Raw genomic sequence first — 27,803 nt, 5'->3', positions numbered from 1 at the left:
GCTAGAGGGGGAGGAGGCGTGGTTTCAGCGTTAGGGGGCGTGGCTAGATGAGTATGGGCCAAAGAGCGCCGGAGGGGGGCGTTTCTTGGCCGTGGCATGTGGCGTGGCGCGGCGTGGTGTGCAGTCTGCTGGCGTTCTCCTGGGGCCGCCCAAGCGCGGGGCGTGCTGCTTCTGCCGGGGTAAGCGCCGCTTCCGTCCCGCTGGCCCAGGCCGTGGTTTGCGCCGGGCTGAGCCGCATCGTGACGGACTGGCTGCGGGCGGGCGGTGGTTTGTCCTGGGCCTGAGGAAAACGGGCGGGGGAGCACCGCGCCGGGGGAGCGGCATGGTCGGGTCTCGGAGGTAGGGGTTTCGCTGAGCGAGTGTCGGTTTGAAGCGCTGCGGGTCCTGACCGTGGCCCGGGAGAGGAGTAGGGGCTCGGCAGTCTTTCCCATGAGTTCCCCACGGAAGTTGCTAATAAAGTTGCAACTCCCCTCCCCATAGCAGTCGTGACGGTGGTGGTTTGCGCTCACCCACTGCTCGCCCGCAGTGCGATGTGTGTGTGCTGGTAGGTGATCGCGTTCTTGGGGAGGAAACTGGTTTCGTTGTGGGGAGGAAAGCTGTTTGACTCAGCAAGTAATTCTTTGACTGAAATGTAGCATTTTTAGGCCCTATGGGCCACCTCAGAAATACGGTGCCTGGTAGCAGATCACCCTTATGCATGTGTACACATAACTTGTGTCTGAATAAATAGTGCCGAATGCGTACAGTTGAGACCACCTTTGTTAGGAGTGTAAGTGGAAAGAGTGAAATTTTTCGCATCGTACCAGTAGGTCTTGCTGTACCCTGGGCAATGTTAGCGAAGTGTCAGCTAGAATCTGGAAATTGGTAGGAAGAATAAATACTGTCCTTTGCTCAGGCTCTTGAATACGGCAGACTGTAGGGATATCCTATCACAGTGGATCTTGTTCTGGTGGATTCATCAAATCCCTTAACTTATGCTGTCTCCCAAACTTTGTCTTCTAGGATTGGCAAAGAAAAATCCTGCTAAGTAAGGTGCTTTGATGTCCTACATGTTAGCTGACCGAATCACTACCAGGCTTGGTCATGCAACAGCACTCCTGTTTCCTGATAAAGTGAGTCAAATGACTACTTACTGGAGGAGCAGACACATAGAAATATTAATTTTCTGCACATTGAGCCAAACTGTAGCCTTGCTGAGTGAGGCAAACTCACTGATAGTGAGCAGTTTGTGCCCTTTAGACCTCACAGGGTTTGTGGTTGATCAGTACCTTTGAAAACTAGGCTGTAAGATGTGTATTGATGCAGTGTCTGTCTCAAAAGTGCATGAATTTCTGTGTTAATCTTACTTGTCTACTGTAATTATCCACTACTATATGTGTTAATGCAGGACATTATGCAGGCTAATTTAGAAGGAATCTATAAATTTTTATTAGCTTTCACATCTCTAGTAGATTAATGCTCTTGCTCTGCATGTGTACTGCTTGGTTCTAGTTTATATGTATATAAACATAATGTATGTATGCATGCCTGTATTGTTTTAGTAAGTTTCTGGGATAAATTCAAGATTACATGCCTCTTAACACATTGGTGCAGACGTCTGTTTTTTGTTTTAATGGCAAATACCCTGCTGGATTTATAAACCCATCTGCCAGAAAACAGACTTTGTATCTGGTTATTTTCTCTTTAAATTCTAATTGGCACGTCCACGCAGCCCTGCAGCCTCTGCCTTCTAAGGGAAGTCTCCTGGCACACACTTCTCCAAGGCAATGGGAATAATGTGCAAGCAAAATTTCAAGCTTTAGTGGTGAAAACCATTAGTTCTGAAGACCTGGTAATGTATTTGAAATGTCTGTCTGCCTGCATACCCTGGATTACAGGTTTAGGTAATGTACCTGCTTTTAAATGTGATAGCTTTTTCAGTGACTAAATTTTCAAGAGAAAATGTTGCAGAGACATTAAGTAATGGGGATGTTTGTTTAAAGCAGTGCATGATTGAAATGTCCAAAACTTTTCTTAAGGAAACCATGAAGAATTGATTTGTTTGGGTAGAGTTTCTTGCCTCTTTTTGTTTTGTTGGTTTTGATTTATTTTTAAGACATGGATTAAACTCCATGAAGCTTTTAGTATACAGTTCTGCTGATGTTTCCTCATGCTCTAATACACAATGTTAACTGAGCACATGTCATCATCCATGCTTGAACATGGTTTTATAATCTGGAAGTGCCTTCAAGCAGGTCAAGCAAGAGTTTATGCCGCTATGATTGCAGTGAGAAACTACGGGGTACCTAGATGTAGAAGGAATGAACTTTTTGCTCCACTTTTACCCACAAAACAGGTATATTGCAGTGGCTTCTTCATCCCGGCTGACATGCATGTTCTGATTGTTGCTGGGCTTAGGGCTCAGAGCAGTGGTACACATAGCTGCGTGTCATGCACACGCATTTCCTCGCAGCCCTCATCTCCATATGGAGATTTTGTACATTGCCTGCATGTGTGTGCTGAACAGCTCAGATTCATCTGCTTCGAACTGGTTCTGTTCTCATTGCTGGACCCCTCATACAGGAGTGCTCAGGCACTGTTAATGTCAGTTTTATGTTTAGATTATCCTTGCGTTTTAATTGTTGCTTTGTGTTTTATACAAACTTCTAATAGCAAGAGCAATCACACACTGGGAAAGACAGAGGAGAAAGCTTCTGTCAGTCATTGGCATTTGCAGGTAGATCCTCAGCTGCTGTGCAGTGGCTACAGTTCTCGTCATGTCTGCCATTCCTGGCAGTGTTCAAGGCCAGGTTCAATGGGTCTTTGACCAACCTGATCTAGTGAAAGGTGTCTCTGCCTGTAGCAGGGGGGTTGGAAATAGATGATCTTTAAGGTCCTTCCAGCTCAGAGCATTCTGTGGCTCTATGGTATGTGTTCCCTGTGGTGATGTTCATCTGTGGGGCTTGGGCTAAGGTTGTCATTCTGTTGTACTTGGGAGCTGGGTTATGATATGATAGACTCGCAGGTCATGAGACTTCCCTGGTCTGTGTGCTCGGTGTTGTCGTCACCTTTGTTCCTCGGGAGCCATCTGGTGACAACTATGAACAATTGCACCTTTGGCCTTTTCTGGGGGAGCCGGCTGGTAACAGAAACCGCTTCCTACTGCTACCTTCATCCAATATCCTCATTCTCCTCCAGGATAATGACAGTAGTATCTGACAAGTTTAAAAATTTTGAATATTCTTCGAACTCCTGAAACCAGCCTGGCTCTTTTGCTAGGAACCAGTATGTTGCTGAATACGGTTCAGATCCTGCTCAGGGTTAAATAGATACCTGTGGCTACACCAACCCTCATGAAAAACACTGCAACTTGCAGGAGCAGGGCTCAAGACTCCACTGACAGGCACTGTGGCTACTCAAACCCCAGTGGCAAGGAATTTGGCTACCTCAGCCCCTGCGGCACGTGCTGTGGGTACTCAAACCCTGATGACAAGCACTGCAGCCTCTTCAGTCTTCACAACAAGCACTGTAGCTACCCATACTCTGAGGACCAGTACTGTGGCTACTCAGACTCCAGCAACAGGCACCGCAGCTACTTTTATCCCCATAACAAACACTGCAGCCACTCAGACTCCAGCGACAACTATGGTAGCTGTTCAAACTCTGGCAACAGGCACTGCAGCCACTTTAATTCCTGTGATGAGTGCTGTTCCAATCTCTGGTGGGCAGTTTTCTAGATGGAGTGGAAAAGCTGATTTTGCTCCAACTCCTATGCAAAGGGATTCAAATCCCTTTGTACAAGAAGTAAGTGAAAAATCTTACGGTCATTGTTAAAGGGGCCCTGCCTCCAGCTAGGTTGAGGAAAAAGACAGCCAGACTTAGTGGACTGTGTGGCTCAGATGGCCTGGCACATCAGTCCCACAGGAGTATGAAGCTCTAGTAGACACCAGTGCACAGTGTACCCTGATGCCATCAAGAGGCAAATCCTGTTTGTATTTCTGGAGTAACAGGGGATTGCAACGGCTGACTGTACTGAAATCAGCCAGACTGGGAAGGAGTGGCAAAAGCACCCCATTGTGACTGGTCCAGAGGCTTCATGTGTCATTGGCATAGACTGTCTCAGGAGAGGTTACTTGAAGGACTCAGAAGGGTACTGATGGGGTTTTGGTATTACTGCCTTGGAAATTGCGCACCTGTCCACCGTGCCTGCTGTCTCAGAGTACGCTTCTGTTGTGGGGTTGCTGAAGGTCAAAGAACAAGTGCCAGTCACGACCACAACAGTGCACTGGCAGCAGTGTCATACCGGTCAAGACTCCCCGATTCCCGTCCATAAGCTGATCCGTAGACTGGAGAGCCAAGTAGAACCTGCTAACCCTTTAATAGCCCCATATGGCCAGTGCAAAAGTCTAGCAGAGAGTGGAGACTAACAGTACTATCATGGCCTGAATGAAGTCACATCACCCTTGAATGCTGCCGTACCAGACATGCTAGAACTTCAGCATGAGCTGGAGTCAAAGGCAGCCAAGTGGTATGCCACGATTGATGTTGCCAATGCATTTTTCTCAATTCCTTTGGCAGCAGAGTGCAGGCCACGGTTCACTTTTACTTGGAGGGGCGTCCAATACACTTGCAACCAACTGCCCCAGGAGTGGAAAGACAGCCCTGCCATCTGCCATGGACTGATCCAGACTGCACTGGAACAGGGGCAAGCTCCAGAACACCTGCAGTACATTGATGATATTATCGTGTTGGGTGATACAGCAGAAGAAGTTTTGGAGAAAGGGAGGAAAATTATCCAAATCCTGCTGAAAGCTGGTTTTGCCATAAAACGGAGTAAGGTCAAGGGACCTGCATAGGCGATTCAGTTTTGGGGAATAAAATGGCAAGATGGATGTCACCAGATCCCCACAGATGTGATCAACAAGATAACAGCAATGTCTCCACCAACTAATAAGAAAGCTTGTATTTCTTTCTTAAGTATTGTGGGGTTCTGGAGAATGCACATCCCAAATTACAGACCCAGAAGAAGAATGATTTCAAATGGGGCCCTGAGCAACAAGCAGCCTTTGAGCAAATTAAACAAGAGATAGTTCATGCAGTGGCCCTCAGGCCAGCCTAGAAAGTGCAAGATGTGAAGAATGTGCCGTACACTGCAGCAGGGGAGAATGGTCCTACCTGGAGCCTCTTGCAGAAAGCTCCAGGGGAGACTTGAGGTTGACCCTTCGGCTATTGGAGTAGGGGATACAGAGGATCTGAGGCCAGCTGTACCCCGTCTGAAAAAGAGACTGGCAGCCTATGAAGGGGTTCGAGCTGCTTCAGAAGTGATTGGCACTGAAGCACAGCTTCTCCTGTGCATGGTACTTGGTTGCTGGCTGGGTTTAAACCACCACACTGTTCGGGAGGGCAGTGGGATTGTCTTCCCTGAGCTCCAGCTGACTTGATACCAGGATGGAGAACCGCTTAAGCAATAGTTCAGCAAAACACTTGGACAGACATGTCAGGGAACATGCACTGGTGTTAGATTTGTTTTAAATACATATTAAAAAAAAGGGGGGGGAGGGAGGAGTAGAAAAAAGGGATTTGATGACATTTGCATTGAATTTTGCTTATTTATTTGTGTTGGATTTGTATTTGTTTGGCTTGAGGAGACTTTGCAGCACTAACTAAATTTGGGTTTAAATCCACTTAAGTTAGACCCCAATACAACTTCTGTGTGGACAGCAAGATTTAATTTAATTTCAATAGGATGGAACATGTTATTTTATGGAGTTTTCTTCTCTGTCTTTTTTTGTTTGGCTTCTCTGTATTAAAAAGGATAAACCTTTCCACTCTTCCATCTCTATGGGAAAATACTTTGATTGTATCAGAGAAGTGGCTCTCTGGTTGCATACAACGATACTTAGTTATTTTTGTTTTATGCTTTCAGCTCTTGTCCTACTGTACCCAGGCTTTTACCGGCTTTTGCTTCCCCTAAAGGTGCAGTAAGTCCTGGCAGTGAGAAAACAGTTACAAGGGTTTGCCTGGTAAGTTTCTACATTCAAAATTACGATTTTTCTTTTGCTCCCTCTGGACAGATTTGAAACTGCTATGAAACAAGTCCATTGGTAAAGTGAAATTTTGTGGAAGTTGGCAGAAGCTGAGCAGATGGGTGAGGGCAAAATTCATCCCTAGTTGTGAATGCTGCATCCCTGGCAGTGTTCAAGGCCAGGTTGGACAGAGCCTTGGGTGACATGGTTTAGTGCGAGGTGTCCTTGCCCATGGCAGGGGGGTTGGAACTAGATGATCTTAAGGTCCTTTCCAACCCTAACTATTCTGTGATTCTATAAAGGTAGAAGTGTTATCAATGCAAACTGGTTGAATGGGAATATTTGGGATCCATTTAAGGTCAGGCAAGCCATTAATTGGAGATGAGGCTAGTTCGTGTGTTTATGCTATCTCTTCCCTTCCTCACTTCTCAATGTACATAATCCTCTGAATCTTACCTATTGGTTATTTTTGGTTTGTATGTGATATATGTTATAGGAACACTCCTCTTGCCCCTGTCCTTCAGAAAAGACAAATCCCACAGCAGGTGTTTTTGGGTATTCCTGAGATGCTTTTCATGACACACTTACTAAATATATGCTTTCATATTAAAAGTAGACTGGCTTGTAGCTAGGCACTAAGCTGGATTTCAAGATACTCAGTTTTCATTTGCAACTCTGACCAGTTCCTTCTATAGCCATACACAAATGGCTCAGTCTTGTCGCACTTCTTTTCCACGCTATGAGATGAAGGAGGGTTGTTCTATCTTACCTACGCTCTGCTCTTTTGAACCGATGCCATGTTGTGCTATGGACTGACCTGTGTTGCAAAGGTTGGCCTGATGTATTTGTGTCAGCAGAGCTCCTTTACATCATCATCCTTTTGATGAAACTTCGTATCATTAGTGTGTCATTTTGCTAGCAGTGGCATCTGGACTTATGTTCCCATATCTAATTGAAAAAAGGAGAGCATGGTAAAAAAAAAAAAAAAAAAAAGAAGCTATTTCTTTTTGGTTTTGTTGTAAGATAAGCAAAAGGTTGGCTTATTAAGGAGGTTAAGGATGGGAGTATCTGGTAGGTGAGAAATGCCCAATGATAAATTGAAGTATTCTATGTCCAAGCAAAGAGTGTTTACTCCTTAGTTCTTTACCTGCAGTAAATGAGTGTTAGTCTAATTGGTAACTTAATAAACAGTAAGTATTGCCATAAATATTTTTTTGGCCTTTCTCAGCTGTGCTTATCAAGTTTCTTTTCCTGCTGAGACCAGTTTTCTTTTGAGTCATCATTTCTTCCCATTTCTAAAACTCTTCCTATCGTAGCTGATCTGAAAAGGTGATGCTGTCACTAGGATTTCACAGCTATTTATGTGAAGGCTTCAGTGTGAGTTTCTGACATGCTGACTTGATGAGGCTTACAAAAAGGAGCAAAGTGGCTCTCCCTCCTTGAAAAGAAAATATTCTATACCCTGGTTTCATTTTTTTAAAAAGTATTTTGTTTGGAAAATGTCTCATTTATGAGCATGATGGAAGGTGCTGGGACAACTGTAGGTATGACTAGCTGGTCTGAAGTCTGAGTGTGAAAACTTGAGACCATCTTTGAAATGAGCAAACACACTCCCTTCTCAAGCTATTTTTTTATTTATTAGTCCTTTTTATTAATGAATCATAATTATCTAGAGCTTTATAAAATGCACAAATCCTATTTAATCTTTCCAGTTTCTTTTTATATGTGAGTTTTTTTTCTGGGATAATCATAGTAACTTCCTTAGTTTGTGATACAGATGTTGTGTGTGTACAGTATTTGCTTAGGCTGATGTAGAACTGTAAAGCCTGATGTATCTCAGATGCTTTCCATGTCTGGAAATGACCTCGTTCGCAAGAGCAGCAGCTCCTGCATTGTCTCAAAATGGTACTGCTATGCAGAGCTCCTTTAGGAACAAGAAGTGTAAGTGGTGTGACTGAAGACTACCTCCCACCTGATGGTGGAGCCTATGCCTTTGAAGGCCTCATAGAACCTTCTGTTCTTGAATTTGATCTTGAGCAGATCGTCTATGAAGAAAAGCTGAGAGAGCTGGGACTGCTCAGCCCTGGCTCATGGGGATCTTTTTAATGTATATAAATACCTGAAGGGAGAGTGCTCTTTTCAGTGGTGCCTAGTGGCAGTGACATCATCCCTGTGAACTGGGACACTGAACCTGGAACAGAGCCTCTTCTGATGGAGAACCCTGCTTTTCTCCATGGTGGTTCACCTGAATATTATTTGCAGTCTGTCTTCTAAAGTCTTCATGGTTACTGGCACTAGGGTAATAATGTATGTACTTTCTGCTAATGAAAAGGTGTCTGATACACTGTCATCAGGCTTAGAGCCATGTTTTCAGGCTGTCTCATGCTTTTGATAAATACATAAATGTTCTGTAGCCAAGACCAGGTTGTGCAAATGTTCTGTTGATGATAACTAAAGCTTACTTATAGCTTTAGGTGCAGGCTAACCGTGCAACTCAGCTACAGCTTCTGGTCTCAGAGAGGTAATGTCACCGTGTCCTGGTTGCTGTTGATTCTTTCATAATGTGGAGCATGCAAAGTCTTCTCCATTGAAAGCAGCTGCACCTCTTTTTTAGTTCTATGTCAAGTTTTGTAAGACTTAATCATTGCTAGATGAAGATTTGCACTGTTGGCTCTGGCTAATGATAGATTTCTGAGTGAAAGGCCAAAGTACCTCTTCTAAAGAGGCACTTCAGAGTTGTAAACAGGAAAAAAAGTGAACTTTGGAATTACAAAGGAGAGCTGGAAGAGCTGAGGGTTGTTGCCAACATCCAGTGGAAATGTTCTTCCTTTTTCTTGTTTATGTTTGAAAGTTGGTGGCTTCATACTGCTGAAGCCTGATGCCCACCAGTTGTTAGTGAAGAAGGTGAAAACCCAGCATCACTTGCAAAATTCCTTCAAATTGCCTTGCCAGGGCACCTTTGTGCCTAATTATGCTTTAAGACTAGGGAAACTGACTTTCTCTGTCTTCTTTTATTTTTTGGCCTTTTAGAAATGAGCATTGGTATTAGATTTACCAAAAAAACCCTTGGGAATTTGCTTTTCCAGCTTCTTACTGAGATGGACACAGCTTTTCACAAAGGACTTCTCTCCCTCAAGTCCACTAAGCTGACCCAGAATAGAGAGGGAACCCGAACAGGAGACTGATACCCCTCTGACCCATATAGTCACTTAAAACATTAGTACTTTTTGATGATCTACTTTGGAAACTTTTGGGTTTCTGGATGATTTTAAGAAGCAAATACATTTCATAGTCATTGATAGTTATCATGCCAGAACATGCAGTGATCTTTAAGGTCCCTTCTAACCTGAACCATTCTATGATTCTTTTAGCAGTGAAGAGTCATTGCACTGGGACCGTGCTTTGGCCGTTTCAAGACTGTCTGAAGTTTTTTCTCTGTTTCTGAGCAATCCACAGTATTGCCTGATGATTTTGTAACAGAGCACCATCACTGTTGTGCATAACACTGCTGAAAACCATGCACAGGCTTAAATTCCTGAGCAGACTTGCAGAACCTTGTGTTCTACATGAAGATGTGTCCTATTTCTTAATGCCCAAGATCAGTATTACAGCTACATGAACCAATAGAGGAGCATAATAATTTCTGAGAAATATCTGGAGTGAAAGATAGGATTGCAACAGTTAACTCCAGTGAAATTTAATTTGACCTGTATTGCCAGGAAAATGCTGACTGCAGTAAAACTCTGTAAGGCAGGAGGTGGGCAGGTGAGCAGACTTTAACACATTGGCAGCTTTATTTGCTCCGAAAGTAACACTTAGTTGATTGTACCTTCAGGCTGAAGTCACTGCTTGTTTAAGTTTCTGTTAGGTCCGGACTTGGCAGTTTTGAATTTATAGCACCTCAGACACAATTTATTCCTATGCATGTACACTGTGCTGGTTCTGGCTTCTAATGCCGTCTCTCAGCAAGCATGAAGCACCCATGCTGCAGAGTACCTGCTTCTTCAGGCATTTAGAGAAACCAAAATCATGAGCTTTCCTGTTACTCTTCTTGATCTCCTTTGTTCTTTATTAGCTCAGTGGTAGCAGAGCTCATGGGGCAGCTACTGGGATGGTTCCTTTGAGGGCCTTGTTGAAAGGTGTTTAATTTGAAACATGTATTATGAAATGCCCTGCTTATGATCTCCTGTTCCCATGAGACAACAGCATGTCTGAAAACTTGCTAGCTGCTTTGGGTGTGGATCAGCCCAAGGAAGGTTGCACTTGAGTCATAGTGCAGATTTTTATTGCTTGGAGGTATCTTTGTTGCCAGATTTATTGTCCAGTTACAGCTTTATGCAGTTAATGTAGTTGACGGTTAATTTTTCTGTATCTTAAAACTGGATTGTTTCAGATACTCCAAAACAAGCCACATTTTCATAAATGAAATAGCTGTCTCATCATTTTTCACAGGTAAAAGTCTTGCTGAGTAATACTTCTCACCATCTGAACTGTATCACATGGCGCTAATATGGGTGAGAAAGGTTGATGGTGGGTAGTGCTGATTTTGGGGTTATAGGCTTTAGCAGGCTTTTTTCTCGGAGGCAAAATGTGATGGCAGTGGAGCATCAGTGGTGCCAGTGTGGGTTGTCCTTGTTAGTGGGATAACAAATGCATAAACTGTCTTGCCTTGTGTCCTGAGAGAGGAATACAAGTGGAGACCTGAGGCACAGAAAGGTGGAGATTGCCAGAGCTGGTAATAGTCAAAACAAAACTAACCAAAGAAAGAAACCAAACCCACCCACAAAACCCATTGTGGTTAAATGTGTAAAGATTGTGAATCCATAGCACTGCATTACTTCCACAGGAAGCTGGAATGAGGGAAGGAGGCTGAGCTCAGGTTGTATCACTGTCAGTATGGGCTCTAACCACTAAAACCTCCTTCCTGTAGGGAAAGGAAGGTTGAGCAAGTTGCTGAGAATGTTGAACCTGAAGGATACAATCTGCATGAATGAGGTGTACTGTTCAGACTGCAGTTAACTCAGTTCTTGCATGGAAATGGGTTTTCATTCTTTTTGTTGGAGAGTGGTAGTGTTAACCTTGCAGAGATGCTGTTCCTTGTGAGCTTTGCGCAGCCTTGGCCCTATGGAGCATAACATGCCCTTGTCAGCATGGAGCCTGAAGTACTTCATACTTGTGCAAGTTTCAAGTGTTGGCCAAGTCCAAGTATGATCACAGAGTTTCTCAGCAAAACTTGGCATTCCACCTCTTTGAAAGAGAGTTTAAGGTGTTTTTTCTGTTTACGCAGAGCATCTTGAAAGTCCTGATCTGCTACGTTTGGCTGTTTATGAGCAGAATAATAGGTTTTCTTATAGAGTAATGTGGCAGCTGGAGAAACGTTTTAGCAGCTGCAGACTTCTTTAAAAAAGCACCATTTTACACCAGTCTTCCAGAGGATGCAGCAGCTTTCTCAGAGGCTGTCTGCCCAATGACGCTGGATTATTCACAGACTCACAGAATCCCAAGGGTTGGAAGGGACCTCAGAAGATCATCTGGTCCAACCCCCCTGCAAGAGCAGGGTAACCTAGAGTACATCACACAGGAACTTGTCCAGGCGGGCCTTGAATATCTCCAATGTAGGAGACTTCACAACCCCCCTGGGCAACATTGATGGATAATCCTAGAATCTCACAGACAGTAAATGCTAACATAGATTCTTCTTATTTGCTAAGTGTTTATTAAACGAATTTATCTAGAAGCTAGATAAATAAGCAGCATTTATATTTAGTCTTTAGTCTTTTAGAAAAAAAAAAAGGCAAACCCAAACTTTACACTTTCATTTCCTGGCTATATGCCATTCTGCTGAGTTACTGGCTGTGTCTGTACTACTGCTACAGCTAGTGTAAGTAAAGCTATAATTTAGTTATTTTAAGAAATGCACATTTTAAATATGTATAAGAATCACTTTTATTTAGTGAACACATGCAGAAAGCCAGGATGTTTCTCAAATACAGCCAAATGTTACTTGCAAATGGAAAAAAAGTTGAGAGTATAAGCATACTGATATGAAAAAGGAATATGCCCATTTTGTATAAGAATAATTTTCAACCTTAATTTTGTACAGAGTTTTTATAATGTATGCTAAAACCTATATAATGGCTGTTTACTTTTATATTAATTCACTGGGGGAACAAGGAAGTCCTTGAAGTTAGATTTTTAGTTTTGTTATATTTTAATAACTATTCTTAATAAAAAGAATTTTAATGAAAGATTGACATATAACTGGTAATTAATTAATGGACTAATTTAAACATGTTGGGAAAATAAGAATTTATGTTTTGCAGATGAGAGAAAAAAAGCTATGTAGAAATAAATTTTCACAAATTCCTCATTTTAAGAGTTTTGCTCAAGAATCTAAGACACATTTGCTCTGTCCTTTAACTACTGTACAAAATGCACATTTTTAATACAAGTTAACACACAACGGAGAACAAAGGAAAGCAAAAAGAAATAAATTAAAAAGCTTTTGCACAGCAGGATTACACGAGGTCTTGGCCAGCTGTATTCCCTGGTTGGCTTTGGAAGACCACTTTTTGAAGGTGGTGGTATTAACAATCCAGGTGGTAGTCTAGAGTCAGGAGAACTCCTGGGAGTAAGTGTAATGGAAGAGATATCTAAACAAGGAGGTGAATCCTCACTGTTACACCAGAAAAAAGTAGAGGGTCTTTGAAACATATGTTCATCATTATCACACTTCATGTGCAGCAGCTGAAAACGAATCACAGAAAGAGAAAACATTCTGAGGAACAGAATGTGGTAACATCAGGAAAAGAAGAAAGAAAAGAGAAAACCAAAACAAAGCACATTTCATACTTCAAAAAAGCTCGTCAGCAATTTGCTGTTCATTGCTACTGTTACAAGACACAGCACTTGAAAATTTTTTTAAAACAAAATCTAAAAATACACCGCAGTAAGAGGTGACCCAGTATTAAATGAAAATGACTTGCTCCTTGATAATCACACCAAACAAAAAGAGAGACATCTTTCCAAAAGTGGGTGTCTCAGATGCATTGACAAATGTCTAAATCCAGTAACGTATCAGCAATATCTCATATCTCCACATGTAAATTAGCAGGTAAGAGTTACTCTTGTGCTTAAAGCACAGGTCAGAATTTTCTTTCTGCAAACCAGGAAACACATTTATATACCACCAATATTTAAAGAACATTTAAAATTTTTCTTACAGTAGAAGCTCACAGTGCACAAATTTTAATGTTTACATTAATCCTAGAATTTGTTTCATTTCCCTATCTACAGAATTTGAGAACCTGAGCATTTATGGACAGTAATACGCTTCTGCCATCTTTTCTGTGTGGATGAATAGCCACTTGAACTTGGTATTTTCAGTAGGTATCTCAAAAGCTAAGACTCACTGTTGCAAATCAAAGGAATCCTCATGTCCCTACAACAGCAGCACAGGATGCAGGACAAAATAAAACTTTGCTGTTGTGTAAATAAAAATGTTAAGGACTGCAAGATTCTCTGGGCCTCTTTCCCAAATCCACAGAACAGCTTTGAATTGGTTCTCTACCACGAAGAGGTAAATGAGTAGTATCTACACCAGAATACAGATGGTAAGAACATACACCTAAGATGACAAAGGGGTAACTGCAAGGTTCTGGTCTGAAATAGGCAGACAAGAACCTCAAGCTAGCTGCCTCTTATGACTGGGGAGTATTTAACTGTATATTACAGCAAGATTCAGTGTATATCAAGAGCAAAACTGGGGGGGTTTGTCCACTTTGATAAAAACCAAAAACCTTTGATATTTTTCTGATTGGGAAATATCTGCAATCCTGAAAGGCTTCAAGAGAAACGGATCTTGCCTAGGTGAAATTAGAAACAAAGAGCCTGTAGTACTGATCCTGGGAAGAAAACCAAAAAGGAAATGTATTTCAGTATTTACGAAACATGCCCAGCCAATCTTTCTGTTGGGACCAAGTTGTATTCTCAAAATCTGAGGAAAACAGCTTTGGGCAGTTAAGGTTTTGGAGGACAGATTGATCTTTGAAATCGCAACAGAAGGGACTGAACACTTGTGCAGCCAGTTCTTGGCTAGAGCGAAGAGTTTATATACTGAGAAGGCAGGGATTTCACCTGTGCTGTACGTATCTTGCCTAAAAATCCCTTTGACTTGCTCAGGCTGAAGCAGTGATAGGTAATTGCAGCAAAAATTTTGATCCCTTGCTCTCTAGCTTAATAACTCTCATCTAAGTTGGTCAAATGTGAATGTGGGGGATGTGTTGGGTATGCTGAGCGAGGATGCTGTCTCTGTTCTTTTTATGTCATTGTTTGCAACTGTTGGCTCATCACCTAAAGCTTGTAGATGCTGTTGTAGTCATTGCACCTTTCCTGTGGGGTGTCATGCAGATTGAATGGAGATTCAGCCATAGATGGGGACTCCACTACAGACTGAAGGAAGTGGTTCGTATTTAAGGGAGGAGGAGATGTATAACTTTATGTCTGCTTAATTAAGATGGTTTTGCTTACTGGGCTGTTTTTCTTAACACATTCCAGTGTGATGCAATTTGTGTGGACTTTCTGGCTTTGTAGGATTTTAAAATCTTTTTTTGTGGACAGGTATTAGGAGAAACATCAGAAAAGGCAGCAGCAGACCAAACCAGTGCCCATCCAATACCCTATTCAGTGAGAGTGTGCCTGCTGTTGTGGATGGATGTGCCAGCAGTTCTGTAATACATGGCTGGCTGTCCAGCATTATGCTCTGAAGAAGTTGTGTTGTAGGAGAAGGAATATAAGTGATTTTCTTTCACACTTGAGCTGGCAATGTTTCTTTGAATCACATTTCAGAGTATGTTTAACTTGTGTCCTGCTGTTGCAGCAGATCAGCCTTGAATGCTCTGCTGGCCTTATGTCAGCTTTTTGGTCACCATCCTAGCTTGGCGGATGTATCCATAAGACTCAGTGATTTCTAGGCACATTTTCCTTCAAAACTCCCTCTGAAAGTATAGAACTGTGCAGATACCACCACAGTCACCTTTCCAGGGGAGCATTTTGTTAGTACTCAAAATGGTGGGGACATGGAGGCCCTGTACTGGGACAGCAAATGGACAGTTTACCATTGTGTCCTGGGTTTTCTAAGGAAGTAGAAATGCTTCATGCTGTGCATGTGTCTTGGGAAGTGAAAGGAACTGTGTCCAGACCAAGGACTTAGTAATGCACTTCTTGTAATTCTAGCACTTCTCTGCTTCACAATCTCTGTTCAGCTTATTCTTAATTGTTGATAGCATATGACATTTTGTAGAAACAGCTTTGTAACTTGTCATTAGGTTTTTTTCAGGAGCCAAAGGAACTTAATGGCTCTAAAGCTGCTCTTCAGAGAATGTTGTAACTTCATGTATGATGTCTTTAGAGAATGATGTAACTTCAACTGACAGTGGGTCAGCCGCATGTGCCCTGGTGCTGCCCCTTCTATCTCCAGACCTATCTATGTGTGCAACTTCAGCCTTGGAGATAAGCTTGGGAAACCAAATGCTTCTCAAGATTGCAGCGCAGATTCCCTGTCTCCTGCATTCTAGCCTTGATTCATGAAATGATCTGCTTGTCTCAGCAGATCATTTCAGAACCTCAGCAAAATCTGGTTTAATACTGTTTTTCAAAAGAGTGAAATATAGCACTTGTTTCGAGAGCTAACAACGGATGAAGTGTTTAGCAGCAATTACAAGTTGAAAACAGGCTTTATGTCTTCTCAAGTTGATGGGAGCACCATCACCTGCAAAAGACATTCCAGCCTTGTTTTCCCTGCTTTTTTGTTACACTCGGGATAGAAGTTTTCTTTGCAGCTCTTTGGCCCGATTTCATGTCTAGTTCATGCACACTTGTAAGTATGAATTTTGGGGCAGTGTCTGCTAGCTCTTTGATGACAGTTCAAAAGAGTATGTCATCAAATGATGGGATGTCTTGCTTTGCTAACTTTGTACCTGTGATCTCTTTCCATGCTTTTCTTGTCTAGTTCTACATCTCTCCTTTCACCTTGATGTAGTCACTTGCCTGCACCTGCAGCTGCTTAAGCAGGAGCAGCTGAAGCTGGCTGGGTGGGCATGAAAGCAAGGGGGTTATATTCCAAAGGCTTCATTTTACTCTTGCAACATCATCTCAATCAATGCTGTTTGAAATAATACAACCCCCGCAAATTCCTTCCCTGGAGCACAGGGAGATCAGCAAGAAGGAAGAATGCTTCTGAAAAAAGGAAGTGCCCTCTGGATATGTGTGTACATTCCAAAGTCATTGGTCATTCAGTTGTTGACTCAAAGTTATTCTAGTTTTCCATGTGTGTTCCCCGATGAGTTATAGCCACAGATGGTAAAAGTAAGCTTTGAATTTTTCAGAGTGTAGTTCTTTCCCAGATTTTATTTGTTGCTGTCTCCTGTGGTTTGGTTTGACTTTTAATTTCTTTAGGGATGCTCTACAGATGGAGAAGATAGTGCTCAAAGAATGAATTTTGTCCAGGTTTATCAAAATTACTTCTGATGGGCACAGCAGCGTTCATCTCATCCACTTTGTTGTCTCTGACAGGCACAGGATGGTTTATTCTAGGGAGAAACATGGTCTGGAGAAGAAGCCGTAGCTGATGCTTTTCTGGGATATAGATGTGTGGAGTGGGTGCTCAGTGGGCTCTCTGAGTACAAATGGAGCCTGTAGTACTGGCTAGAAGTGTGATGGGAAGACAGAAATAAAGCTTATTGCTTGTAATTATAAAAGACAGTTGTTAAGTTGAGAAAAGTGATCTACAGGTAATTGCATCTCTTGGTCTGGATGTGTGGGATTGTACTGAAGTGGAAGAAGCCAGAAAAAAAACCAACCTGCTAGCTGGAGTTTCTGGTACTTAATACAGCATCCCAAGCATTACCTGGCCTGCATTAAGGTATGACTGTGTCTGGTTGTCCCCTTGCTGGACTTGGAAATGAGCTGTTTGCTTATCTGTTGTACTTACAGTCTGTGTATTGTGTTTGTCACATGCTCATTCTGCAGTTTGTAAAGGGATTTTTATAATTGGCTAAAGAACATTTAAAATTATTTTAAACATGTAAGTTTCTACTGAGCAGCTTGGGGGAGGAATTACCAGTTGGCTCCTGAGGAGACCATGTTTAGTGAAAGAGAAAGGGGAGACAAACCTTCTGTGCTTGAGCTTGGCGTGTCCACCTCTAACTGGTGCTGGTGTAATCCAGAAAGGCTGCCAGGTGCTTTGGAAGAGGTGAGAGGCATTTACTGGTGTTTTGCTTTCCTCTGGAGCTGTTGTAGTCAAGTGGGACTGAAGTCATGTAATGAGAAGGACTTCTGGTGTCTTAATGTCATTGAGGAGACAAAGCATCTCTGTGCACCAGGGGACAGACAGCATAGATATAATGCTGCTATATCTGCATTTCCAAAATGCAATGGAAGGTGTTTATTCTCTGTGAAAGTTAGTAAGTGTAACGACAGAGGTATTCATAAAGTTAGGGAAAAATTGCAATAATGAGAGTGTTCTGTGTTTATTCATTGCCGTTTTCTTTAAAACAGCAAATGCATACATTCTTGCACAGCAAATTCCTTCTCAGAGTCACTTCTTAGGCTATAAAATACTGCATCTTCTAAGCCTTTTACCTTGAAAAGGGACAGCAAACATAACCTGGACTCTTTAAAATGTAAAATTTACCCTTAATGATGTACTTTTTTTTTTTTTTCCTGTGGGTCTAATGATGTGGGGTTTTTTTTCTTTTTTTTTTTTCTGCTTGCTGAATCTCTGCCTGTGACCTGAGAACTTTACAAGAATTGCACTTATTTCTGCATAACGTGTGGGAGTGCAGGTTGACAAGTTGTGCTCTGTCTTGGTAGGGTACCTGTAGTGTCCATGAAAGAACCCAAACCACTTGCTTTAAGTTGAAAGATTTGTATTTAAAGCAAACTTTTGCTGTCTGACATAAATAAGGATCTATCTGCTCTAAGAAAATCTCTTGTGGGCAGAATATTTCACATCTTCCCTTGCTTTCCCCCCTGCTCACAGTCGAGGATGGTCAGCGGACTGGAGCACCTCCCATATGAAGATCGGCTGAGAAAGTTGGGGCTCTTCAGCCTGGAGGAGAAGGCTGCGTGGAGACCTCATAGCAGCCTTCCAGTATCTGAAGGGGGCCTACAGGGATGCTGGGGAGGGACTCTTCATTAGGGACTGTAGTGATAGGACAAGGGGTAATGGGTTAAAACTTAAAACAGGGGAGGTTTAGATTGGATATAAGGAGGAAATTCTTTCCTGTTAGGGTGGTGAGGCACTGCAATAGGTTGCCCAGGGAGGTTGTGAATGCTCCATCCCTGGCAGTGTTCAAGGCCAGGTTGGATGAGGCCTTGGGTGATACAGTTTAGTGTGAGGTGTCCTTGCCCATGGCAGGGGGGTTGGAACTTGGTGATCTTAAGGTTCTTTCCAACCCTAACTATTCTATGATTAAGCTACGGTTTATGCTAACAGTGACAGCAAGAGTGTGCTGAAGTCTAAGGCAAACTTATGGAAGTGCCTTGTAATTCAGAACAGTGGGAGAAGTGTTGAAGTTATCTTGGCTGAATAATACAGATTCATATTACCAGTATGGTGCTGAAAACATGGGGTTGATTTCCTGTGTAGCTGATTCTTGTGTACTGTGCTGCAGGGGCTGCGGTTATGTATTGCACAGATTATCTCCTCTCTTGTGCTGGTTCTTTCAAGTCACTCTAAGGTGCATTTGGAAGAGCAAGTGATGAGAGGGAATGAGCAAAGTCAGTCTGAGCTGTGTGTGCAGTGTGAAATGGGAGAGAGCCCCCAGCAAAGCTTGTGCTGGCTGGACAGCAGGCACAGTCTGGTATGCAGGACTAGATGGGGCTGGTGAGATGCTTTTCCCTTAAAAGACTTATATTGTCAGATCAGACTTAGAAATGTTTTCAGCTGCAAGGTGGGATGATGCGAACTTTTGGCTGCAGTGAGAAAGCTGCTCACAAATGAGCATGATGCTGTGCACATTTATTCCAGGGAGAAAGCCACAGAGGACTGCATAAGCTAAGGTCAGTGGTGCAAGTACCCAGGTACCTTACAGTCTCATCCTTTCAGGCTCCCCTGCTCTCCAGGGAAGCAGGTGTAGAAATACTCCATCTATTTTCAACAGCCAAAGTAACTCCTTTTACTAGACTAAATAAAAGGGCAGGCAGGAGGCTTTAAGTTCCTTTAGGAATTTGTAGGGCAAATAGGGATGCTGAATTTGAGGCACTGCATTTTAGTATAAAATTTTGTCCCCATCTTTGACTCCCTGGTAGTCTGAGGTGGACCTGCATGTTGTGTCCTCTGCAAAGCTTGGGGTTGCTGTTTGTATTTCACCCTTTTTCAGGCAGGGTGAAAGTTTTGAAGCTAAAACCGTGTTACCCTGGTTGGGGCTTTAGGATGTAGAGTAAGGAGGAAAGTTTCGAAACAGGAGTTTCATGGTACGAAGCATCCAAATGTAATATGGGAGTCCAGGCTAATAAGCATTATCTTGGGCTTTCCTGGAGATTAAAAAAAGGTTCTTACTCAGATTCTTAAATTCACAGACATGATTGGGACTGGAGTTGAGAGCTCAGGGTGAAACTTCTTGCATGGATGGATAGATCAGGGTCTTACGCATGTTACTGGTGACAGATTTTTTTCACTATGCTATTTATGTCATTCACACATGCTGTTCATTCTGTATTGTGAACTGTCTTTGCATTTTCAACTACAGACATCACATACATCTCTGAGATGTCATGCGGAGTTGAATCTCAGCAATCTTCTCTTTGAAGGCTATGACATTTCTCCTCAGAACTGCAGGATAAAGACCAAAGCTTGCTACAGTGATGAGGAGGAAGGTTCGCCTTAAAACTACTTAAGGAAGAGACTTACAATTGGTCTTGTTCAGGCTGAACTGTTTGCAAGCTCATATACAGTTTTATAAGTCTTGGAAACAAGAGGGTAAATTCAGGTAGAAGCTGATGATGTGCTCTGAAGTCAATTGAAGCTGCGCTAGCTACTTGAAGGGTGAGGGCCCATCCACAGGGACAGTGTTTCATGTGTGCATTGGTAATGAAGAAAAGACATTGCCTATTCATTGTTTTATGTGGGGAAGGCTTATTGTGGGTGTGAATCTTCCTCAGCAACAGATCATGTATGTGTAATGTTTCGGAAGACCTGAAATACTGGCTTTTGCTTGTTTTCAGTCAAAGTTTCTTTTATTTTTTTTGCAATGAGCAGGAATAAGCTAAGGTTGATGCTTGATTTTAACTGACTTAGTATAAGGGTAGAGCCACAACTATAGTTCCCATACTAACAGTGTGCTTTAGCTGGTGCAAGCCCTTCTGCTGAGCCTGGGAACAATATGGGTCCCAGAGTGAGTAAAAAAGCATCATCTCTGTGCTGCCCTACACCTGTGGGGTTTGAGTTTGACCATTTATACATGGCTTTTGACTTGAACTGTTCTCTGTTGGGGCCTGAGGGAAGAAGAACAAAGTAGCCTTTTTGAAGAAAGTCTGTGAATTCGGGAATAGTTTTCTCTTTGTGCTTCTGCATCCTTGCCTGTGTGTTGTATATAATGATACTTGCCTGGATTTTGTACATTTTTTTTTTCCCCATTCCTGCTGATAGGAGTGTGTTTAATATAATACTCACTTGATATAAATTGATTTGCTTTCTTCTTTTTAATAGGAATACTGCAGTGTCTCTGAAAGTGAGATAAGAAAGAGTTGCTCCTGGGAAAAGAATCCTCTCTGCAAGGCCAACCCTGAAGATGTGGACTGCCGTTGTATTCTTCCTGCTGATCTCTTTCTGTATATGTGAACACGGGTTTTCTGTCCTGAAAGGGGGAGGAGTCCATGTAGTGCGAATAAACATGCTTACAACTGAAAAGGAGTGCAGGCAGGCTTGTCAAAGCCTGGATGCTTCAGGTGAGGGTCTTGTCCCTTAGCTGAAATTTCAGCTGTGTTTTCTGTTCCTTAAAGGTCTCCTCTGCTCCCCTGACAACTGTCATTCTTAATTTCAGTTGTTTACAGGCATTTACAGTTAACAGCTTCGCTGTGCAGTCCAGTGGTGCTAAATAACTGATTAAACTGAATCCAGAACAACCGTTTCCCAGGGCCCTTCTAGCTTCTGTAAGAAACAGCATGCAAGTGTTCTTGGTGTGCACTGGCAGCTTGCAAACAGTGTTAGGTCACTTGACTTGAAAATGATTATTCCGTGCTGCCAGATGTTTGCAAGTGTACAGTGCTCTTGTAGATGGCTGCACCGGGATGAGTAGTCTGTGCTCGCTGGTATGTATATGTGGTTTTTCTACCTCAGAAGAAACCAGTTGTATCCTGCAATGAAGGGTTAAACAAGTTTTGGAGAATGAGAGCCTTCTGCTTTCTGCCTCTGGTGTCTTTAAAATGCATTAAACTTCTAAATGAGTTTTTCAGAGTCGTCCTTATGAAGGACCTGATCTTATTTAGCCACACGTGAAAGCTTGTGGCACCTACAAACTGGTGATGCTGTAGTGAAGATGAGACCTTGATTCAGGTGGATGAATGTCTGACTATCAGATTGATAGGAATATCATAAAGATGCCTTTTTCTAAAGCCCAGTGGTTTCAAACCTTTATTTTAAACATGAGACTTCCCTTCATGGTAGAAAGAAAGCACCTTTGTAAACTGTTTTATCTAGGAGGTAAAAGATGAGTGGGTTTGTCTCCCAGGCAACAGAGCTGTGAAAACTCAAACTTCTGCTTTTTAAGGTGGTAAACCACAGAAAGATGACACATTCACACTGACTCTGCTGACACTTAGGGTATGTAGCACTGCATGTTTGTTGCACCTGAGAATCTCTAAACACTGCACATGTAATTTTAACTTCCTGATATTTTGATAAGGGTAGAACAGTTGCTCTCAGCTGCCTTGTCCTAGGGATGTGAGGAATTTAGTCCATGGTCATGGCTGGGAAATGATCTGAGTGCATGCTTCATCCTGTGACTAACTTAAACCACTGGGTTTTTTATGTCCTTCACCTTGTTCTCTCCTGCTCTGTTTTGTACAGAGCAAGTCCAGTTGAGTGTAGGCTTTATTGGGCAGAAGGGGTGGACCCTCAGGAATTAGGTGACCTTTTCCATCCTCAGGATGAACACAGAACTAAATCCAGATTTTATGTTCTTTATTAAACCCACTGAAGCAGTTTAATTGCTAGTTGTTACTTGATGGCCCATCTGCTGCACTACCTGGTGTCAAGGGAAATGGAAAACATGAAAGCTCTTCATATCAATGTATTAGCCATGTGCATAGAAAGAAGGACCTGAAATGTCTTTAAGAAAAAGAAAACAACAACCAAACCAAAAAACAACTTTAGGTTTTAAGATCAGCATTACTGCTCTTGTTCTCCATTCCCACCTTCCCCAAAGTGTATTTATTTTTGTGCTTTATTTCATTACAGATGTGAGGCCTGAGGCTTAGGTGTCAGAATAGTTACACCTATGTAACTGTCAGTAAAGGAGCAGTGGTTGTTATTTTTTAAGGTAGTGTAGTGTTAACTTACAGGCCAAGGTTGCATGGGGAGGCGTCTCATAGCTACGTTGCTTGGAGAAGTGGAAAAATAACATTCCTGGCTGGTTAGGCTCTATTCTGTAGATGTTATGACAGCAAGGGTACAAATCACATCAGTAACTTGGAGTAGTGCAACTGTCACAAGAACAACTTTCGCCAGTATATTCACATCTCAAATATGCCCTGCAGAAAAGGGAATGGTTGCTGGTCTAGCTATTCCAGCATTGCCTTTGAATATCCACAGCATCAGCCAGGATACATAGTTAGCAAACTAACATATCACAAAACAGAACCCTAACCATTCTGTGATTGTATCAATATCATGAGACAGTTTGACACTTCAATTGCATGCTAATAAAGTCAGGAAAACTCTCTAGGGCTGACAACATAGGTAGTAGATTTAACCTCCATTTGTTGTCTAATGCAATGGATTCAAGTCTCCAGATACTGCTGGGGCAAGCATCTTAGCAAAGATGTGGCAATCCAGGATTCCCAGGTGCTTCATGAACATGGTGAACTTGTGTTGGAAGGTAAGACCATGCTCTTGCATTTGTATCCTCAGCCATATTCAGAGCTCTCTCAAGTTTCTTCTGTGGCAATCAGTCCAGAGCTGAAGGGGAAAATCCTGGCCATCTGAGCAATCTGGCTCTGAGAACATACTTTTGGGCTATCCTGCATACTCTGGGAAAAATAAAAGAAAAATATGACATGGCTGCAAGAGCAAATATTCCTGCTCACTAATTCCACAGTACAGCTGCTTACCTGGCTTCTGCTTGCCTATGTGTATCTGCAGTTTCTTTCCAGTAGCAGCAGGCTTAAGCGTGAAGTAAACCAGTTTTAGGGAAAACCTTGGCATCTGCCTTTCAGAATAGCTCTGAAGAACATTTATTGTCCATCCACATTTTTGTTCTTAACTTTTTTTTTTCCGTCTTTTTTCCTAATTAGAAGTAAGCAAAAAGGAGCCACTGGGTGGCATGTGTCTTGCAGTGGACATGCCAGCTGGAGCTTCAGTCTGGAGTTGCATTAGGGAGAGTATTGATCAGTACAGCTCAATAGAGGTCTCTGGTTCTGGGGAGCAACAGGGAAGTTACAAGCAGCTGGATATGATCCTGAAGGCAGCAGAAACCAGAGTGTTTTAATGATGCTGACCACATTTGTCTCGTGATATTTCTGAACTGACTTAGATAAGTAGCCAGTGCAAGAGATGCTGGTGGCTTTTTGTTTTCCCCTTCCCAAGAAATGGAAAATGGCATGATTTACAGTAGTAGATGGCCTGCATTTCTCCACTAGCATGGCTTGTCAGGTGAGGGACAGGAGGTGGGATGTGGAATCAGGGCACATCCAAATGTGCTTTCATTTCAGAGGAGTGGATTTTAATTTCTTGAAATGTAATTGGTTTGGCAAATGAAGAGTAAATTTCTGTGGAGCTGCAAGCACTGAGATGAGAGCTCTCTCCCATGGGTGATGAGTGGCTTCTCAGTTACAGCTCACTTCCCCTCAGACCACCCCCCTATTAAGACATGTGGATTAATGCTAGCATTTAGATGGGTCCAAACTGTAGAGCATTCTCTTTGTCATTGTCTGGGTGAGTAAATTGCTGTTGTTAGGAGATGTTGATACCAAAAGAGAAGCAGGTAGGTAGGCTTCAGCAGCTATATTGATTGAACTAATCTTCCAGTTTCACTAAGGCTGAGTTAGGATCCCTTAAGGCCTGACCTTCCAGCTATTGTGGTTGGGGTTTAGTTTTGTTTTTAATTCTTTAATTACAGACCTGAAGTAGTGCATTCAGTATACAGTGTGTAGTGACCCAACTGGTTAGATTCTTGAACTGGCAGTCTTCAAGGCCAGGTTGGACAGAGCTTTGGACAACCTGATCTAGTGGGAGGTGTCCCTGCCCATGGCAGAGGGGTTGGAACTCGATGATCTTAAAGGTCCTTTCCAACCCAAACCGTTCTGTGATTATATGACTTTATTTTCTCTGCTGTTTCAGGTAACCATCACTGTAATTGGTCTGTGCCCTACCAAAATTATTGCATCCTCTTGCAGTGTCACCAACTGAGTGTGTGCCAGAATGCTGGAGACCGAGACATCAAAGATCTGCTTGGAGGTAACACCATGCTTCAGGCTCCTGCTAAATCCAGAATCCTTGTCCTTTTGCTTTAAATGCCTGTGTTTACACATTGACTGACTTTTAGCAGAGAGAAATGGGTTGGGAGATGCCTGCAGGATGATTCTGTAGGTGAACTTAATTCCACTGGAAAAACTGTTTCGTTAGCCTTGTGAGGACTCTGGCACTTACGTGTAGGTTATCTGTCTTTGAGTAACTTGTGTAACTGTTACTGAGTAACAGTTTGTCACCATATTGAGCAGGTAATTCATTCAAGCCGTTTGCACTCCACGCACCCTCCTTTGGAAAATAAAGGCATAACAGATGTATTTATGTTTTTTAAGAGAAAGGAAAAATGCCTTGGCATTGCTTTCCCTGAGATTGCCAGGATTTTGTGTCAGAGGCAGCAGGCTGCTTCTGTAATGGGAGCAACCTTAGTAGCAATGGCTGATGGTGACTTTACAGTGCCAGGGTCTTCAATTTTAATTAAGTGACACAATAACAAAATGGAGCTTGTTGGAAACTGGGGAATCAATTTTCTACAGTATGTTTCAAGAGGTTGCTGTACCCGAGTTTTTTGTTGTTTTTTGTTGTTGTTGTTTTGTTGTTTGGTTTGGGGTTCTTTTAGAAAAAAGAAGTTTGTCCATGGTTCTTTTGGCTTGCTGAAGTTTTCTTAGCAGTATAACTACAGACCTTTGATAAGCAAAGGTCTTTGATGGGATTTATGTCACTAAATCTAGGTCGTTATTTGTGAAGGAGATTCTTCTGAAGTATGAAGGTGTAAGTGGAAATTTCCACTCAGTTTTGAGAGATGAAAATTATGAATCTAAGCATGAAGGCTTTGTTGATGCTGTGTAACTTTGAAAGTGTGAGAGCTTCTCAGGAGCTGGCATTTGTAACGCGACTTCTGTTGATAATGTGATTCTACATTGCAACTCTGCACTTCCTTACTCCCCTTTTGTGGAAATAATTCCTTGGTTGGGCAAATGCCAGTCGTCTGTGGCAAATACAAACAACAAACAACATCTTCCCCTTCCCCCCCCCCCCAAAAAAAAATAAATTGCTGACTTTAGGACTGATTTATTCCAGTTGACTACATGTGCTGCACAATGTGTTCTGGTTTGCATGTTGGGGTTTGAAGTCAGATTTGATCTTGAGAGTTTTAGTCTTATGATACTCATTGTTTTTGTCTTCTTGAAGGAATCCTGTTTCACCACCAAAGCTATCCACAGAAAAAGAGGAGGATGGTGAATGCACAAGTTGACCGAAACAATGTGGAAAACCTGTCCTTACCTGTTCAGACTCACAAGATTCATCTGAGGGATTTTCTTGGGGCTGACAGTGGAAATGTAATGACAAATGCAACAGAAACAACTGCAAGCAATACTACCACTGCTGCCACAGCCATAACAACAAATGCAAGAGAAACAATTGCAAGCAATGCTACCACCACCATAGCAACCACCACCACTGTCACAGACATAACAAAAAATGTTATAAATGCAACTGTCTTCACTTCAGCTTATGAAACAACTGCTGAAGCCTCAAATGCCCATGGAGTGTCTAGTCATCTTTCTACAGCTATTTCATCCATTCCCTCTTTTCCCACGTCTGATAACACCTCTGCTTCCACATCCAGCCATGTCACCAAGCGTGTGACCACCACTGAAAAATCAGCAAATAGTAGCTCTGTCTCAGGATTGTCCCCCACTTCTGCTCTTCTCACTGTCACTCCAATGAGTCAGACAGAGCAGTTTAATCCAGCCATCACCACCACCAGCACTCCCCGCTCTAGTAGCCCCACAACTACTGAAGCTGGCCTGAAGACACTGACCACAACACTGGCCACCCCCATCCCACCAGCTGTACGAACATCTGCCACTACTTCCACTCATGCCATGGAGATTACTCCCTTGGAGAGTTCTCACTCTGTGAATCCACTGCCTGTTACATTGCCGAATCCAGATTCAGAAGCACGTATAGCCACAACATCCTTGAGTAAATCAACTTCTCATACGGGCTCTACAAGAAGTGCCACAGTTTTAACTACTGCCTATATAGCAGAAACTGTGTCTGGGCATCGGATAGAGTCAACAGCTCACATTTTTTCAACAGCCATCGTTCCAGCAGATGCACCCAAAGCAACATTTTCGGGCCTTGCAGAAACTCAGGATATAGACAATGAGTATCTTCTCATTGCATCTGAGCCCCTGACTCAGTACTTGGTGGATAAAAGTTTGCTTCTTGCAGTGCTTTTAGTTGGTATGGTGTTTTTTGTAACTGTTATAGTTCTTTTCCTTATGCAGGCCTATGAGAGCTACAAGAAGAAGGATTACACGCAAGTGGATTACCTGATCAATGGAATGTATGTGGACTCTCAGATGTGAAAGGGTGGGGATAAAACAGTGGGCAGAGAGATGGAAAGGAAACTGAGGGCCTGCCTGACTTATTTTTCTGTCTGTTTGCCTGTAACACAAACTGAAAGTGCTTCCAAATTTACTTGTACAATTGAGGAGAAATGCCATGTACTGTATTAAGAAAAAAGTTATTTTTTATTCAACTGTGCCACAGGTTGCTGTAAAAATCATTTTAAAAAGAAGTATTCATTTTTAAAACTTCCAGAATGCACAATAGCTTTGGCTGTTATTTCTCATTGCAAACCAAACCTCACAAGGAGTAAAAGCCATCATCCTTGGAACATGCTGTGGCACTTTCTCAACTTTTTACAGTGCAAGTTGCTTGTGTTTCGTTTGTTTCACATGGGCTCTTCTGAAAATGTTTTGTGAAGTGCTCTGAAATCTCAATTTGAGAACTGGGGAGTATTGCTGCAACAGGTAACTTCTAATCCAAGGTCTGTCATGTTTCAGTATGCCTCTTGCTTGTAAAAAAGTCTGTTTACAAGGCACTGTGAACTCCGTTTACTGCTAACACAAAATTATCTTTTAACCATGGAGCAGATTATTGTGCCTCTGCACTTAAATGATCTTATTTTTGTATTCACTTAATAAACAGGGCCCTGGAAGGGCATATCTTATTGCATTTCTGTTTTTGTTCCTGTCACTGACAGTTCAGAAGCAGGCAAGTGGCCTTGGGGGCAAATTAGCTCTACTTCTATATTTCAA

At 42.4% G+C, this 27,803-nt stretch overlaps 2 protein-coding genes across 2 annotated transcripts in view; one reads left to right on the top strand and one right to left on the bottom strand.

Moving 5' to 3' along the window:
* The window catches only part of MIOX (myo-inositol oxygenase), a 144,275-nt gene that overhangs the window by 8,916 nt on the left and 107,556 nt on the right, over positions 1–27,803 (bottom strand). The window lies entirely within an intron of this gene.
* LOC133208886 (uncharacterized protein C11orf24-like) lies at positions 290–27,715 on the top strand. Its single transcript, XM_061347115.1, has 6 exons — positions 290–339; positions 1,003–1,112; positions 5,906–6,002; positions 20,716–20,954; positions 24,565–24,681; positions 25,882–27,715. The coding sequence occupies exons 4-6, from the start codon at positions 20,798–20,800 to the stop codon at positions 27,066–27,068; spliced, it is 1,461 nt and encodes a 486-aa protein (XP_061203099.1). The 5' UTR covers positions 290–339; positions 1,003–1,112; positions 5,906–6,002; positions 20,716–20,797; the 3' UTR covers positions 27,069–27,715.

This window comes from Neopsephotus bourkii, unplaced genomic scaffold (assembly GCF_033783945.1).
Source record: "Neopsephotus bourkii isolate Nb327-2 ecotype Australia unplaced genomic scaffold, CSIRO-AGI_Nbou_v1 NB_301, whole genome shotgun sequence".
NCBI classification, from domain to species: Eukaryota; Metazoa; Chordata; class Aves; order Psittaciformes; family Psittacidae; genus Neopsephotus; species Neopsephotus bourkii.
Note: the sequence above shows the minus strand (reverse complement) of the source record. Positions and strands in the feature narration are given on the sequence as shown.